Source organism: Squalius cephalus (genome assembly GCF_949319135.1).
Source record: "Squalius cephalus genome assembly, chromosome: 22".
NCBI lineage: Eukaryota > Metazoa > Chordata > Actinopteri > Cypriniformes > Leuciscidae > Squalius > Squalius cephalus.
The window spans coordinates 7,867,029-7,884,495 of record NC_137143.1 but is presented as its reverse complement, the minus strand read 5'-3'; the positions used below and the strand labels follow the sequence as shown (position 1 = coordinate 7,884,495).

Sequence of the window (17,467 nt, the reverse complement as noted above, 5' to 3'; positions counted from 1 at the left end):
ACATAATTTCCGCCGGACAAAAAGTGACATTAACCCCAAATTATTGTGAGCCTTTTGATATATCCACGCCCATCTTATTATTATTATTTTAAATAAACCTATATTTAAATAATATTAATCTTTGTATTAGTATTTTCTTCTTCTTCTTCTTCTTCTTCTTCTTCTTCTTCTTCTTCTTCTTCTTCTTCTTATTATTATTATTATTATAAGTAGGCTATTATTATTAGCCTATTTCGTCATGTTATGCATGGTAGCCTATCTAGGGTGGGCAGATTGCGGTCGCACTTGAGACGCACGAACTTGCACGTTCATGGCAATTAGCGCCTATTTGTGTGATTACATTAGCACATATCTTGTGTTTTGTAAGTCGAGTACATACATAGAGCGGCTCCTAGTTCTTTGTTTTAGCACAAAGAAACTAAAGTCGTGAATTACCCGTGGTAGGATTATCTCCCATCAACAACTGACATTAAAAGACCCCTTCCCCCATGTGTCTCTGGTGCAAAACATCCCTGCAAAACGTGTGAAGCACTGCTTTTAGTCTTGCTAAAAATCTTCAATCATGTAGGCTAAGGAATATTATTTTTTAAAAATTGTAATTCAAACGTGATATATTTTTCTTACCAATACGATTGCACTTGATATAGCCTACAGCATGTGTGTTTATCCAAGTAACTTGCAATTTAAAGCATGCAGAAGCGATTAATCAAACAATGCAAGTAGGCCTAGTTAACATGCTCAATTAAGCAATCGAATAGTGCAACAGGTTGAATAGCTTTTCCAAATATGGTTTAAATGGTTTAAATAGTGGCTTTTTGCAGTTGCAACATGATCTTGTTTGAGAGATCATACCTGTCAATTGCTTTGTTTGAGTATGCTTCTTTGTTCCCATTTCTGGGTTATTAGCTTAATGTTGACTAATTTCTGGCTTGTTTAGGAATCAAGATCTTAAACTCCCATGGGCTAATTGGTAGAATTGGAGGAAAACCACTGACCAAAATGAAAAGATAACCCAAATAACACGTATAACATGTAACATGCATGTTTTGGCTATATGGTTTTGAACTTTTAAGCACTAAAACCGCAAAAACTCAAGGTGTATCATATTTTAAATAATCAACATGAAAAAAACTTTGCTGAAAAGCCTGTTTTATATAGCCTGGCTAACGTCAGACCTCTTTCTCATTGAGACGTGGTCTGGGAACCACATGTTCATTTTCTCGTATTTGAGGCGTGGTTTACGAATGCCCAGAGCCGTTTATTGGGCGCTACGAATGTCTATCAAATGCGCCTGTACGTAGATCATAGCCAATCGTTTCAATTATACCAGATGACGCATGTAGAGCATAGACAGCAGATGTAGAGCGACAGAAATTCGACGAGGAAGAAGACGAAATAAACTTGCGTTCTAAACTACTTAGAACACTATCTAAGGCTGCATCGAAAGGTAACTTCGCGTCTACTGCCATGTTGGATCCATAGATATAAACAAACTGCTTCGGTGTGTCGCATAGACGTCGTCATCGTTTTGCTGCTCCCTCCCCGTTCTGTGATTGGTTCCCTTTTTGAGGGGAAAATCTGGTCCATGGAATCCAGGCTGCCTAGCAGCGTGAATAAAATTGCACAAGGCAGCATGGGGAAACCCAGGCTATGTTTTATAGCCTACAATTTATCCTGCCTTCTGTCATCTGATGATACTTTTTTAGCAAAAGGCTTTCAATTGTAAAGACATCAGGTCATGATACACGTGTCTCTTTTCTGTGAAATCTTTACTGTTTTTTTTACTTATAGGTTTACTTGATCCATAGCTAGCTACATATATTTTTTAGAAAAATCATGGTAAAATGTATCAAATGTGATTTTGAGGAAAGTTTATCCCCCTCCCCCTGTCTCCGCCCCCAGCAATAAAAACCAAAGAACTTTGTTCATAAAGCTTGTACATATCCTAAGACATATTATTGTGAAATAGAGATTTACAGGGTTAAATCATGTTGAATGAAGTCGATGTCTTGTTATTCTCATGACGAATCCGAATGAGCAATGTAATTATTTCCTGACAGTTTACATTTAAAAAACACACAGCAGATCCTACTAATTTAAGTACACATTATGATCGCAAAAAGAGGAGAGGCAGCTTCAAAGAGAGACAGATTTGGGTTTTTTTACAGTGAAACAATCATGGATGTCTGCAGCAATTTTTATGGGTTGGCCTGTTCTTTTCTGGGGCCCAATGAGTAGGCTAACCTTAGGGGGCCACCCTCATCACAAGGCCCAGGACAACTTTCTGGGTTGTCAACCCCCCCAACCATCATCCCTCACCAAAACGAAAGCCCAGGTCTGCAGAGGAAAAGTGTCTGGGAAGGACTAATCGTAGGACAAAGAGTGTTGCTGGTGAGATCACTGGTGCCTTTCAGCATGGGCAGTGCACGTATGAGCTAACCAGGGTGTGGGACTCATTTGACCTTTTGGCTCAGGCTGGCGGGTGCAAGCAGACTGGAAACACAGCAGGAGGGTGGTGCTGGTTGCCAGACTGGTGTCTCCGGGCTGCTCATAGGGAAAAGGAGCCCGAACCACAGCAGGTGGTCAGTCATTCAACATGGCAGATCACCATGCTGAAGCTGTCATTCTGACTTTCAGAATCCCCAACAGGGTCCTGTCATGACTTGCCTGATGTTTGTTCCCTAATCGGACAGAGATTAAGGCGGACGGAATGTTACAGCGTACCCTGTGGCAGGCTACAGGTCAAGGATGTGCTGGGTGTTTTCATTGATCAGGTCAGGTGGTGATTGTGTGTTCAGATGGATAAGGCTACTAAATAAAGCAGAATTCTGTTATGGCACTGAGCAAGCGATAGCTAAATGTACAAAAATGCATCACGTGATATAGTTTCCACCAAAATACCACAGCTATGGTTACCACTGTAAAATAATAATGCATGAATATGGGATCTCATTATTGCTTTTTTTTACTTATTTTTTTATAACTTTGGTGGCTTAAAGATACCCCAATTTTATTGTAACAATAACTGTACTGGTATTTTGAAGAAATCAATGGTTGCCGAGTTCTCCATATGAACTAAATCCCATAACTTGTGACACATTTGTGACCCACATTTAGTTTTTGGGGTCTACAAGGAAAAATTGTTGAATACAAAGAGTTGTCAACAGCAAATGAAAGGCCAGCAGTTTGTATCGGTGAGCAATAGTAAATGTACATTTACTTGTAGCCTACTAATTAGGAAACATTCTCCACCAAACTATTGTTAAAGGGATAGTTAAACCTCAAGTTGTTCTAAACCCATAAGAAGTTCTTTCTTCTGCTGAACATAAAGGAAGATTTTGAAGAATGTGGGTAACCAGTTTCTGGTCCCCACTGGTTGGGGCACTAGTGGCACTTCCCCACTGACTTATGTAGCCTATATTGTTTCCTATATAAGTCAATGGGGAAGTGGGGACCAGAAACTGGTTAACCACATTCTTCAAAATATCTTATTTTGTGTTCAGCTGAAGAAAGAACTTCATACAGGTTTAGAACAACTTGAAGGAGAGTAAATGATGACAGAATTTTGGGTGAACTATCACTTTAATACTGTTGTTTAGCCTACTAAAAGACAGCCCAATGTCTTAGCCCAATATTTTATAGTTGTCAATTATAGTTGAAAAAGCAAACTGTATTTTTTTTTTTTAGGTTGGGTAAATAGTCACATGACCAGAGCCTTTTTCTTTGAAAAAGCATTTATTTTAATTGTATTTACTTTTATTTTTGTTTGATTGCTTATTTAGTAGGGTCAGCATTGTAGACATCGAGCTATTCCAAAGAGTAAAACTGATCTCTAATTATAATAACGTATAGGCTATAGAAATGTGCCTGTACTAATTAGGACATTATTTTCACCAAAGTATAGTAGGCTTATGTTTATGATGTTGTTTACTAAAAGACAGCCCATGTGCGCGCGCCCCACCCACGAGCTTCAGCGGGCTATTTAAAGCGTGTAGACACATCAGAAGCAACGAGACCATCAGTGCAACATTACAGATCATGCTGGATTTATCTCCGGTCTGGATTATTCAACACATTCAGGATTAAAATCAACTCAGCTTCATGATATAATCTAATGAAGTAGCAAGACTTCAAGTTATCTAATCAGCCTAGGACTTATTCTTCATTATTATTTTCAAGGATAAGTTATTCAATATGATTCCAGTGCAGCTGATCTCAACTTTGATAGTGGCGTGTGGTTGCAGTGTGCTCGCGGACGCAATGCAAGCTAACTTCACCCTGGAGAATGACATTCAGTCCAGCTTCATCCAGCGGCGGCTGAAGAGCCAGGAGCGCAGAGAGATGCAGCGGGAGATCCTCTCCATCCTCGGGCTGCCGCACCGGCCCCGTCCGCTCCTGCTCGAGAGACACACCGCAGCTCCCATGTACATGCTGGATCTGTATAACGCCATCCTGGAGGACGGAGATCGACGCAGCGGGATTGCGTTCTCGTATGAACCGGCGTACACGACCCCGGGACCCCCGATGATGACCCAACAGGACAGTCGTTTTCTCAGCGATGCCGACATGGTGATGAGCTTTGTCAATCTGGGTAAGCATCTTATGATATATCATCTTTAAAACACATCATTCCTAAAAAAAATTAAACAAAAATTGTAAAAGTGTCTATGGATTGCTAAAGTAATTTGGTAGCAAAACGCGAATCCTGTAACTTAAGAGTAAAATTAAATATCAGATCAGTTATCATGTTGTAATTTAATCAGTTTAGAAAAGAGGATATTAGGATTCTGATTCTTGGTGATTCCATAATTTACTCTTAGATTTAGGCTATTTTTATTTTTTTTTTAATGGTTTTTAGGTCAAGCAAAGAACCCCTTTTCATATCAAGAACCATTTTGGTTGTATTGGGTTCTTGAGAACTATGACTCTTTGGAGATGACAAAAAGTTATTTTTGGCTCTTGTTTATTTACATTATAAAAAGGTGTATTAACTGGAGAATGACCCTTTGCTGCCAAAGCCATTTGCTTTTACTTTTTTTTTTTTTTGTGATTATTTTGTTGTGAAAACACTTTAATTAATTCCTCAATTTCATATACTAAACTATATTTAGATATAAATGAGATTATGTAGCCTATGTGATTAGCTCAAATCTTAAATATCTTAAATATTCTTAATATTTAATGTGTTCAGCAAATGAATGCCCAAATCTGGGATAGCAGCTGTCATTTTTCATACAAATAATGTGTTATGCAATAATTCTATTTCAGAGAGATAATTTGTTGGGGGGTTACTCTTTATTTTAAGGTATTTACATTGTTCTTACTCAAAAAGGGACTGAGTAAAATTAATTAACCTGTACTTACTATAGAGTTACGGTTAGGGTTTGGTTTGGTTAGTTACTTGTAATTATGCAAAATGTGCTGTTATTAATATCGTAAGTACATATAGTAACCTTTTTTTTTTTTTTTTACTTTCCTAAATTGACTTATTCAACTGTTAAATGTATGCCAGCAACCGCATATCCAATTTCCACAGAATCTTCTCAAAGCTCTGAGACATGGGGTTTAATAGGGCTTTGTTTCGCATGACTAGGATTTAGGGAGGCATTTTTTGGAGAGTGCTGAGGGCAGTAGACATGGAGGGTCACATACATCATCCAAACACTCTTGCTTTCAAGACTAGACCTCTTAGTTTGTGTGAAAAGTGTGTATGTGTGTTGTCGAAAGAGATGCTGAATATTTGAAATGCGGGGCTTTAATTTTATTCCGAGATGTGAGCATTAATGCAGTTGTGTGAATTGAAACTAACGATGCAAATGTCTTTGCCAGAGTGTGTATTATTAAGTCCAGAAGGGCAAGATCCGGTCAGGGATTTCCTTGAACATTTCTTATACCCAATTCCTGTCTTTGTTTCCCTTGGACAAAGGAAACAGTATTCCAATGCGCTAGAATTTCAATTTCAAAAAATTTCAAAATGACATTTAATGAGTGGGCAGGTGTATGATGTGTTTGGAATCAGTGTTGGACGGGGTGATCGGGCTGGTGTAGCACAGGGTGTTTTCTTTCTGATGACTGGCAGAATAATTTCACCCGGAACACCCTAGCAACTACTCAGAGCACCTTAGCAACCATGTAGCAATCAGCTAGAACCTTTGCAACTACCTAGAAATCACCTGAGGAAACACATTTAAAGGCCCTAGCAACTACCAAGCAACCAGCTTGTCAAGTAACCACAACCTCCTAGGTAGACATGCTTCCCTTCAAACCTGAAATCTCTCTTCAAACTACCAAATAGTATAAGCACACAATGATTATATAACAACCTTCAAACTTCACACCTCTCTTCAATGTTTATATAACCTTCAAACTGTTTTAAACTTCCTGTCAAGGTTTTTTCAATCCAACTATCTAAAATATTAATGTGTTAATAATTCTGACATTCTTCTGTTCTTGTCTGTTTTGACAGACTAAGATTAAAACTGGTTGGAATGGACCTAATAAAAATAAAATAAAATACAAGTTTAATTGTAAAAAAAAAAAAAAAAAAAAAAAGTAAAATTGAATGCGTTGTCAAGCTAACATCAAAGTTTGCTTTCCAAACTTTCTTTTTCTAGTTTTCATTTACAAAGAGGTTGTGGTTTTCCAGCAACCTGGCTGTGACCTCATAGAGCAGCTTGTGGTTAAAATGACTCCCATTTTCCATGTTTACGTGTTTCACTTGGAAGTTTGACACAGACACTGATGCTCCATGAAAATGTAAAAATCCTCCCCAACCTTTCTTATCAAAATCAAGACCTTTCGCACTTATTTGGCCTGGCACATTTAGACTGGCATGTTTTTAAGCCAAAAAGGCATTAAATGAATTGTTTGACATGGAACATGAGGCTGCAGCAGACACCTAGTCAGTTTACATTTAAGATAAAAAGTCGACCAAGATTATCATAACCAAACAAAACTGAACAGTAATCCCTTATGTGAATTGTTAATCCAAATTCCCTGCAACTCTAAACTCAAAGTAGAAGCTCGTACAACAAGCAGCATACACATCGACCTGTTTATGTTCATAAGCTGATTTTGAAGAAAGTAAGCAGATCTTACCTCAGATTTCTTGCCTTGGTATCAAAAGCCGATTAGACCCCCAATTAGTTTTTCAGCCATCTCAGAAAACACATTTGTCATTGTCTGATATTTAGCATTTAGCCTAGCATTGAGACAATATAATGTTCTCTTGTTAACTTCTAAAACCACTATTTGTAAAGTTTATGCAATAATTTAATTATTTTTGAATCGTCTTTTGAGGGTTTTTCTAAGCAAATATTGATATATGCGATTGATTTATTGATTGATTGATTGTCATGTATATAATTTGATTAAAACCTTTAACTGATTGATAGCACATATCCCACAACTGCAAGAGTAATTGGTTTAGCTCAACAGAGATTATAACAATTAAAATGGTTTGTTCTGCCAAGTATATTGACCCTCATTCCTGTCCTCAGATCAAGAATTAAGTGTTAGAACACATCACATGGTGCAGCATGCATATCTGAGCGCAGATCATTGCATCATATGGTATTTCACATAAATGCACCAAACCTTATACAAGCAATTATTACCTCCATAAAATACCCATGTTATTCTTTCCACTGTTTAATTGCGGTCAAACAAATGACTCGCTATTTTGAGTATGCACATACCTCCGAGTTCTTCCTCTCAGAGTGCTTCACCAGTAACTGTGCTCTCGCAAGATAGTGAGATGTAGGGAAAGACTCAAATCTTCGCAAGATTTCACAAACTCACAGACAGGATGTGCATGAAAAGATGAGGAATCATCATGACTTATTCCCTGCTTACCTGCAGGAGGTCACTTGAAAACCTTGGAGTAAGTGGAGGGGTGTTAATCAAGGATGACAGATTGGTTAGCATTGTAAAAACACCACAATAACTCCAGGAAATGTTCTGCTCATGCCACCACCAGACTGGAAATTCTAAGGATGGCCTTAGCTGAGTTAGGCTTGGGAGGAAACAACACAGGCGTCAAGTCTGTGTCGGCTAAGACTTCATTCATATTATTATAATTTTTTCTCTGCACTCATGGAGATGTTTATGAGTATGGATTAACAGATTCAGATGCCAATTGCCAAGAACAGAGGAAATGAGGCCTACCCCAATGAAAATATTAGCTTGGAACTGTTTGAATTTCCATGATGGTTCAGAAGGTTATGCTGGAATGGTGACCAGAAATCATCTTTGGTGAAGCTAGTTGATCCCAGCATCCACAACCCAACATATGCTGGTGATGTGGTGGTCTTTTCAACAGGATAGGAACAACCTTGTCCCAGATGTGGTCAACCATGTCTAGAATATTTGGAACAAGCCAGATGCTACACAAGACCTCTTCCTTATCCGGAATTAGATTAATTTACCACAGTTAACAGGTCTCTCAGGTTAGCATGCCAAGGAGTCTCCATCTGAGCCACCAATATACCATCTGAACGTGCATGTGTATCCATTACGTATATGTATATGTATATGTGGGGCACCGTTGGTTTCCGGGCCAGGCTCTTAACAGAGCTTTTCTTGTGGTTGGCACATGTGTGTGATTGAAGTCTATGGTGGGTGAGTGCAGGGCATGTGGTTTCTCCCCCAGCTGTGCTCCCCAGGGTACCCAGCGCCCAGATCAATCACTGGCTTATGGAAGCAAACATTTCTTTTTTGGACACAGTGATGTGGGTGAGGCAATCAAGTGTAAGCGTTCAGTGTGACTCGACTGTGTTTCTGACAGAATGAAGTCTGGGTATGGTGACTTATGCTGTGGTGTGAGTGTGTGTACTCATTAGTGGGCAGCGGCACTGTGAAGTTGAATGAGACAAAAGCCTGTAGTTTGCATTGAGACCAACCCGTCTTGAGTTTTTAACCAACTCAGCACAGATTCTGACATTTTACATAGATAAATTCTATGCAAAATATCAGTTAATAACATTACATTGGGGGAGTCACTCGACAAGAAATGAATGTGGACTGTGACAAATAGAAGTTAACCAATTAGATAATGATTTTTTCCCCCCAAATAATATTTCTATCCACATAATAAGGACAGTCACACTGTGACTATTTTTCACATTATTGTCTTAAAATAGCTAATATTAATAATAGATTATTGCATGTTTATGTGCAGCTAAATGAAATGATAATAGAAATAAAATTATAATAGAAATGGCTGTTTTGTTCTTGAAGGAAAGTTCAATTACATTTCATACAAATTAACTTCCATTTACTCAATCATCTCCCTCTTTCTGAAGTGGACCCAGATGAAGACCTCCATTTATATCATCAGCACCGTAGAGAGTTCCGCTTTGACCTCTCCCGCATCCCGGTGGGAGAAACCTTGACTGCTGCAGAGTTCCGTATCTACAAGGACTTTGTGCACGAGCGTTATGAAAATGAGACATTCCGTGTCAGTGTGTTCCAGGTGCTTCGACAGCAGCCCAAAAGGTATGTCATTATAAAATACATTAGAAAAAATAATTGTATTTGGCCATTCAGCCCATGCCATTGCCAAGAACATTCCTTGTTCAATTGTGCATGATTCAACAGTGCATGATATTTCAAAATGCAATCAACTGATACTTCTTTCAAACTACTTTCTTTTTCGACTGACTTTACAAATCCCTTCTCAACTCCTCCCCTCCAACTTTCTGTTCTATTGTGGAATGTAACACTCACTTTCATGATCCAATCAATTATCAGTGTATGATATCACGTCTTGTTCTTTCATTGAAAATCTGTTCTATTGTAAAATATGTCCGATATTGGAAGTAAAATGGCCATGGTGTTTCACATTGACTTTAATTTGGATGTGCATCTGTTTGCCCTGGGCCTTTAATGGTTTTGTTATTTATTGTGTCAGCTGTGAGTAAAGGATATAATTTTTCAGATATGTGAAAGCTAATGGTATGTTCAAGTTGGTTGGGTTTTTAATTGAGCAGTGTCTTATGGCCTCTAGTCATAATAAAAAATACAGTGAAATGTCTGAAATGAAACATATGCCACCACTCACACTTTTTAAGCCTAAATGTAGGAGGAATGGGCCTACACACACACACACACACACACACTGATTTGTCTGCCCAACGGTACATGTCTAGTGCCAGGGCTCCCACAGAATTCCTCTATCTGATTTACGGTGTGGCCACTAACAAGCAGTGAGGGCCGCCGCCATTACAAAGCTATTACTGTCAATTATTGAGATGCAAAGTCCTCAGTGGAAGGGAAGTTCTTCGCCCCAGACATCTGGAGAAACACCCCATTCCTCAAAATGATTTCCCCTTCATTCCCTCATCCTTGATCACACCTCTTTGGAAAGTTCTGATTGTGTCCATAAAGTAACAAACCTGAAGAAGTCCTCCAGGTGAGACATGCTCAGACAGACTCTCTCTCTTAAGTTCTCCATTGCTTGTCCTAAATTACATGCGCACTAAAGCATTATCCACCCCCGATGCACACATTCCCTGTGAAGACCACCCATTGTGAATCATCCTTCCTGCACCTCTCCCATTGTCATGCAGAGACGGTTCGCCCCGTTGATGCGCACAGACAGCAAGGCGACTAGACACCTAGTCTCCTGATGCCCTCAAGGTTTGAAATCCTACCTGTAAGTCAAGTCATTGTTCAGGAGAACCATCCAGAAGCCCCCTGTTTTCATCACCAGAGGATAATCTGATGTCTTTTAAGTAACGCCACATTTAATAAAAGAGAACTTTGAGCTGTCTTGGAAACATGTTGTTGCCTGTGCAGCGTCAGTTGTTTTTGATTTTATGGGTCATATGAGCCAGACCTCAAGTTCTTATCTCATGGAATAGAGCTTATTTTGTGTTATCTTTATCTGAGAAGGATAACAAGTTCTGGCATGAGATGACATTTTAGCTTCTCATTCCTTGTCTGCAAAGAAAACCTCATGATGGAATCATGATGTTAATGCTAATGATGCTCCTATTCGACTACATTATGAATTATGCTTTACATTTAAACTACTCATTGAGATTGAGATATTTAACGTGTGGCCACATTTACCATTGTCTGGCAAATTTCTGGCAGATTTCGTTACAGTTTTATGGTCTCACAGATTCGCTTTGTGTTGACCAGGAAGCTGCTTGGTTTGAAAGTTACCTATGTGTGAGTTATGCTTCATACATTTCTACCTCGCTGAAAAATCCAGCATTTCTGGTCACCAGGTATGTTTCGCATGCTAGGACCTGCATGGGAGGCTGGTTGCTGGTTTGCTGGTCAACAGCAGAGGAAGCAGGAGTACCTGTGGACCAGCTATGGCTACCAACTAGCTACCAACATGGAATTTATGCCGGGTTTATGCTGTATTTTTCAGCAGGGTACACTATTTACAATAGACAATGAATGGACCTATTTTGCCTGTGAAATTTCGCTAATGTAACCCCACCTTTACTATAAATATATAGAAAATTTAAATCCACATAAATTAGAAGGTCTAATCATTCTACGTCTGTAGTTAGTGGTGCTTGGTCTTAATATTATTGAGTTAATTATTTCAACAAACTCACCCATAAACATTAAAGTTCAGCATGTATCTTGTTCCTCACACTTAATGCATCATAAATGATTCCCTTAAACTCATGTGACTTGTTGAGGATTGGTGTGCTACTTTACTACTACTGCTACTAAACAATCTGACTTTTAATTTTCACCTGGCAGACAATCAAACAGACGAAAACTCCCATAGACTTACACTGAACGAGGGGCCCAATTCAAGCCATATCTCGGGACTAGAATGTCATAAAAATTTGGGGGTGGGTTACTCCTACTGACTTGTACAGCGCCCATCGCATGACAAAAAAAGGTATTGTGGCCACAAATTAGAAGCCACAATTTACCTAAAACAAGGAAACAAATGAATAAATCATAGGAACAAATTCTTAATTCAAAGCCACAATATCTTGTTTTTTCCCCCTCTGTATGTCATGTGCGGGGCCTTGAAGACTTGGACCAGTAGGCCCAGAACATTCTAGGACCTGCATAGCAACATGTGTTTTTTATTGTCATCATTTACTCTTTTTTTTTTTTTCGATCGTTGCATAGAGCTATTGACCCATATATGACCTCTTTTGACCCTACTTAGGGAGCTGTACCTGCTGGACTCGAGAGTCGTATGGGCGGCAGAAGAAGGATGGCTGGTATTTGACCTCACGGTCACCAGTAACCACTGGGTCATAAAACCTGGTCAGAACTTGGGACTGCAGCTTTCTCTGGAAACCGCATATGGTAACTTCAAATATCAAGATATCTTTATAACATAACCTGTCAAACTACCATCCTACCATATGGCAGAATGGTACTTAAAAGGCTGGTTGATCAAAATAATGTCGTTTTAAACCCGTAAGACTTTCGCTCATCTTCGGAACACACATGAAGATCTATGTAATGAAATCTGAGAGCTTTCTGTTCCTCCATTGACAGCCTACGCAAATACTACGTTCAAGCCCCAGAAAAGTAGTAAAGGCATCAAAAAAAGGAACCCATTTGACTCCATGCGTGCATTTTTTGCGCAATAAAACATAATTTACCACTTTATTTACAAAATATTAATCTCCAATTTCTTGTCTAAATCGCCAATGTCTTTACTACCTTTCTGGGGCTTGAAAGTGTTAGTTGCATAAGCTGTCGAAAATGGAGAGACAGAAAGCTTCTCATTTGTGTTCTGAAGATGAACGAAGGTGTTACAGGTTTGGAATGACTTGAGAGTGAATAATTGATGACAGAATTTTCATTTTTGGGTGAACTAACCCTTTATGGATAGTTCAGGCAAACATTTAAATTCTGTCATCATTTATTCACCATCACGTCAAACCAAACCTGTACGCATTTCTTTCACCTGTGAAAGACAAAAGAAGATATTTTTAAAAAAAAATGTAAAAAATGTCTCAAAACATCAGGGGGATCCAGTGTTGTTCTGAACAACAAAAACAAAATTTTGCAACTCATCAGCAGAATATCTATCTTAAAGTCATCATGCAACTCATGTCGCCCTCTGTAGGTGAGAGAATGAACCCAAGGAGAGCAGGTCTGGTGGGCAGCAGTGGACCTCAGAATAAGCAGCCATTTATGGTGGCGTTTTTGAAAGCATCAGGAATCCACCTCCGTAGTGTACGCTCCGCATCAGGAAACAAACAGAGGGGTAACCACCGTTCTAAAAACCCCAAACCTGGTGTTGCGCCCAGCCAGGTGGCTTTAAAGACAGCTGAGGCCACAGGTGACACTTTTTACAATAAAATGTTATCTTGTGTTTGTTCATTGTTGTAATTTTCAGCCTTATGCATTTTTTTTATTTTTTTATTCTACCATCCGACATACAGTATATACCATCATACTACCTAACGCTAATAAATATACAGTTTATTAACATACAAATGTTCTACATTTAATTATCCTTCCTCCTGTTCTATATAGACGGTGCCAGCGTAGATCCCAAACAAGGCTGCAAGAAGCATGAACTCTATGTGAGCTTCAGAGATCTGGGATGGCAGGTACTGTGATGAGCTAAGTGTTTCAGACTGCTCTTTTATTGTATGCCTTTATCTCATCTAAACTTTCTCATCTTTCCTGCATTTCCAGGACTGGATCATTGCTCCAGAGGGTTATGCTGCGTACTACTGTGAAGGAGAATGTGTGTTTCCTTTGAACTCTTATATGAATGCCACAAACCATGCTATTGTACAGACACTGGTAAGTCCCACAATAATTTTTTACGTTAAATGAATGGTTAACCCAAAAATGTTTTCATCATTTACTGATCAACGTGTAATTTCAGTCTCATATAATTGTCTTTTTTGCATGATTATTTTCGAATGTTTTTGTCCATATAATGAAAATCAATAGGGTCAAATTATTGATCAACTCAAAGCTCAACCAAAATGTGGTGACACGTCAATAATATCAAACCTCACTGGTAGAAAATTTGTGAGCCAAGGTATTCTAAAGGGCTTTTCACACTTGACTTGAAATAGTTAACCCTGGCCATTCTAAACCCCAGTTAAACGGAATCCTGGGTTATCTTGCTTCACGTTCCACACTGCTCATAATTTACCCAGGGTTAATAATTAATCCTGGATATTCATTTAATGGCATTTCACACTGCACTGTAAAATCCTAAACCTTGGGTGAACATTCCAATTTGCATATTTGATGTGTCAACACAGCACACAACCAGTTTACATAAAGGCTCTAGCATTGTGCCTCCTCATATTATATATTTCTGACTGTACTATCAAGTTTTTCCTGAATGGAGCTTTCGAACTTTAAATGTAAAAATTAAAGTCTCTTTGTCACACCATCTGACACATTTTCCATCATCTTTTGACATTTTTCTATACATTTTTATACAACATGCAGTGTTTCTGTGTTCAAAACACAATAATATAAGGTACTTGACTGGTTGTCTGTTGTGAAGCATCTAGCCATAACATTTTAACAGCATTGTTTCACGCTGTGCACGTTTGGGCTCAAGGCTGTAAAAGCGGTGCTAACCCTGCTCCGGAGCAGTGTTTCATTTGGTGTTAACCCTACTTCTAAATTACAAGTGTGAAACATTCCTTTCCCCGAGGTTAAAAGTGGGGTTTAGAACGACAATAACCTGGGGTTAAGAACAGTGCCCTTAATTAAGCCCTTAAATTTGCAGGGCCCTCTTTGGAGTTCTGAACAGGAGATGGACATTATTAATAAAAAATGTATTCAAGTTTTAAACATTTATATACTTATGCTCTGCAGCTGTTATAATCATAATTTTTCACTTTAAATAATTTATTTCTCTGGTCTTTCTAGGTCCATTTCATAAACCCAGAAACAGTCCCAAAGCCCTGCTGTGCTCCAACTCAGCTGCACGGAATTTCTGTTTTGTACTTCGATGACAGTTCCAATGTAATATTGAAAAAGTACCGCAACATGGTCGTCAGAGCCTGTGGATGCCACTAATCACTACTTCTGCCCTTGCCGGAGGGATTCATAAAGTATGGAAAAAATATGGGATGCACATACTTATTTTTTTTAGTGACTATCAGGTGCCCAGTGAGGAAAGAGACTCATTACTGGATCAAAACTGGACTTTTCTGTTAGAAGAAAATACCCTCAAAGCATTCATTTTCATGTAAGACTCAAAACTCCTGGAATTGTTTGAGGTTGACCAAAGCTGAGTCAAGTGTGGGGCCTTCTGGCTTTCATTTCGGTATAGAAAGCCAAGTTTGGAGTATCAAAGAAGACATGAGCAGATACAGAGAGCCTCACAGATTTAACCAGACTGATCAGGGAAGATGCAATTGATTTAAGCACATTGCTCTATAGGGTTGTAATTACAAAAAACACTTGTACACACTATGGCATGTTTTCTGTATATAATTCACTTAAGTAATTTCTGGAAAAATCCTGCCATGACTAACCTTATCAAAAGATCTGAGACCACTAGTGAAAATGCTTGTGTTTTGGTGAAATGAAAATGATTTTATTTTTTAATATTTCCTTTCCTTTAAGAATTATATTATAAGCATAACAATGTGAGTAAAAAGTTGAATGAAAAACAAATATGAATTTGAGAATGTTTTAGTACCTGGTAAGTCCCTCTTTCAGCATGATTTGAAAATGTGTGCTTTGGTGGGAGAATTTATAATCTTAAATATTTATTTTTAATTCTACATCAAAATTCGGTTATTTGCAGGTTTAAATGAGATGTTAAATCACAGAAATTCCTTGTAGTCGCAGTCTTTTAGACTCCACTGTATTTCAGTACAAGATGTGAGTTAGAAATATAAGTTCTGGGTGTCTGTTACAATGAGTCAAAGCAATATTTTCACTCTTCACATAATTGCATTCAGGACACTCAACAAACCCTTTCACATATGTTCAGCATTCGTTTAAACAGGACTTCAGAAAATATGAAATTCAATTTTGCCTTGGAGTCACTTTGGTTTCATCGCATAAACATGAAAGAACACATGTTTTCTCTCAGCAGTTATCAGTTCCTCAGTCATAAAAAAAACCTGGATTTAGGGGCTTCAGTCAAGCTCATAGTTTTGTGTTTACAACTCCACTGGCAATTGATTTCGAGTGAATATATTTAAATTACTTTGGATCTCATTCATTAATAATTGTACATACTTATGTCGAGTCGAGCATAGAATAGGTTCTCATGCTAAATTTCTGTCTCAATATGTGTGTATATGTTTTGTTCTGACCCCCATTCTGTTGTTGATGAATCCAGTGTCAAACAAGAGTGTCAATCAAGATCCTCTCAATATACCTGAATAAAAACAATAGCACATTATCACAATCTCTTGTATTGGCTAAACAACAGGGCTTTTCTTAACCAGTTAGTGCTCTATGCTAAGTTAGTAGGCCATTAGGCTAAGCGGTTATCTTTTTAACCAAAAGCTATCTGAAAACACAAAGAAAAGGAAATGTTGGTAACACTTTATATGAATTATGCTTATAATGAATGATAATAAACAGGGGTGCACATAACTGGTGCTCACGTGTGGTAAAAATAAACGACGCGCAGCAGAAAACATGGAAGGAAGCGCTTTTGAGTACCAACATTTTGGCCCAAAATGTTGGTACTCAAAAGCGCTTCCTTCCATGTTTTCTGCTGCGCGTCGTTTATTTTTACCACACGTGAGCACCAGTTATGTGCACCCCTGATAATAAAGCTCTACTGTATTTATAAAGACTCATTAAGACCTATGCATTATAAGAACAGTTCTAGGTACATTTATATGATTTTTATAATTACGTATAAGTCATGCATTTGCTTTTTCAATGCGCATGCTCATAATCCATTATCACTGATTTATAAGTATTAATTAGTATGGTTACATTGACTTTTTAATAATTCAGATTTATTTCTGTCAAGTGAATATATTGTGTTCTTATAAATACTTATTGTGAGTTTATAAATGCATAATTGATGGCTTTAAGTAAAATGAAAACATTTTCCTAAAGCAAATGTTAAGAAATTATGAAGATGTGCTCATTATACATTTTTTAAGTTGCTTACTTGTAAATGTAACTAATGAACAATAATTCCTGCAATAAAATAATGGAGAAAAAACAACAACACAGAAATCATTAATACAAACAGTTGAAAACAAGTATCTTTTTTTTATGTTACATAATAGCAAAACACTGCAACAATATTTTTTTTTACAGTGTAATTCCAAACTGCTATAAGCAATACCATGCATATGACTGAGGAGATATAGATTTTAACAAATCAGAATTACCATTCATGACCTCTAATGCAAACATTAGCCATTAAAGACATAATTGATAACTAATTGGTACAGCAAACAAGTGTCCCTGGAAATATTTTTTATTCTATCATTTATAAATCAGTGTATAATGGATTATGAGCATGCACATTGAAAAAGCATATGCATGACTTATAATTATA

At 37.9% G+C, this 17,467-nt stretch overlaps 1 protein-coding gene across 2 annotated transcripts; it reads left to right on the top strand.

The window, feature by feature from the left end:
* Nucleotides 1-2,718: 2,718 nt before the first annotated feature.
* bmp7a (bone morphogenetic protein 7a) lies at nt 2,719-16,346 on the top strand. 2 transcript variants are annotated; one of them, XM_079857191.1, is made up of 8 exons: nt 2,719-2,774; nt 4,245-4,591; nt 9,303-9,495; nt 12,152-12,294; nt 13,067-13,282; nt 13,480-13,556; nt 13,645-13,755; nt 14,851-16,346. In XM_079857191.1, the coding sequence occupies exons 1-8, from the start codon at nt 2,749-2,751 to the stop codon at nt 14,998-15,000; spliced, it is 1,263 nt and encodes a 420-aa protein (XP_079713317.1). In that variant the 5' UTR covers nt 2,719-2,748; the 3' UTR covers nt 15,001-16,346. The 2 variants fall into 2 exon arrangements, with proteins under 2 accessions (XP_079713317.1, XP_079713316.1); XM_079857190.1 differs by lacking the exon at nt 2,719-2,774 and having other exon boundaries at nt 3,994-4,591.
* The last annotated feature ends 1,121 nt before the right edge of the window (nt 16,347-17,467 follow it).

Coding starts and splice junctions, on each gene's coding strand:
- bmp7a (XM_079857190.1), top strand. CDS start 4,195: ATGATTCCAGTGCAGCTGATCTCAACTTTGATAGTGGCGTGTGGTTGC. Junction 13,283..13,479: donor AAAGACAGCTGAGGCCACAG/GTGACACTTTTT, acceptor TGTTCTATATAG/ACGGTGCCAGCGTAGATCCC. Junction 13,557..13,644: donor TCAGAGATCTGGGATGGCAG/GTACTGTGATGA, acceptor CTGCATTTCCAG/GACTGGATCATTGCTCCAGA.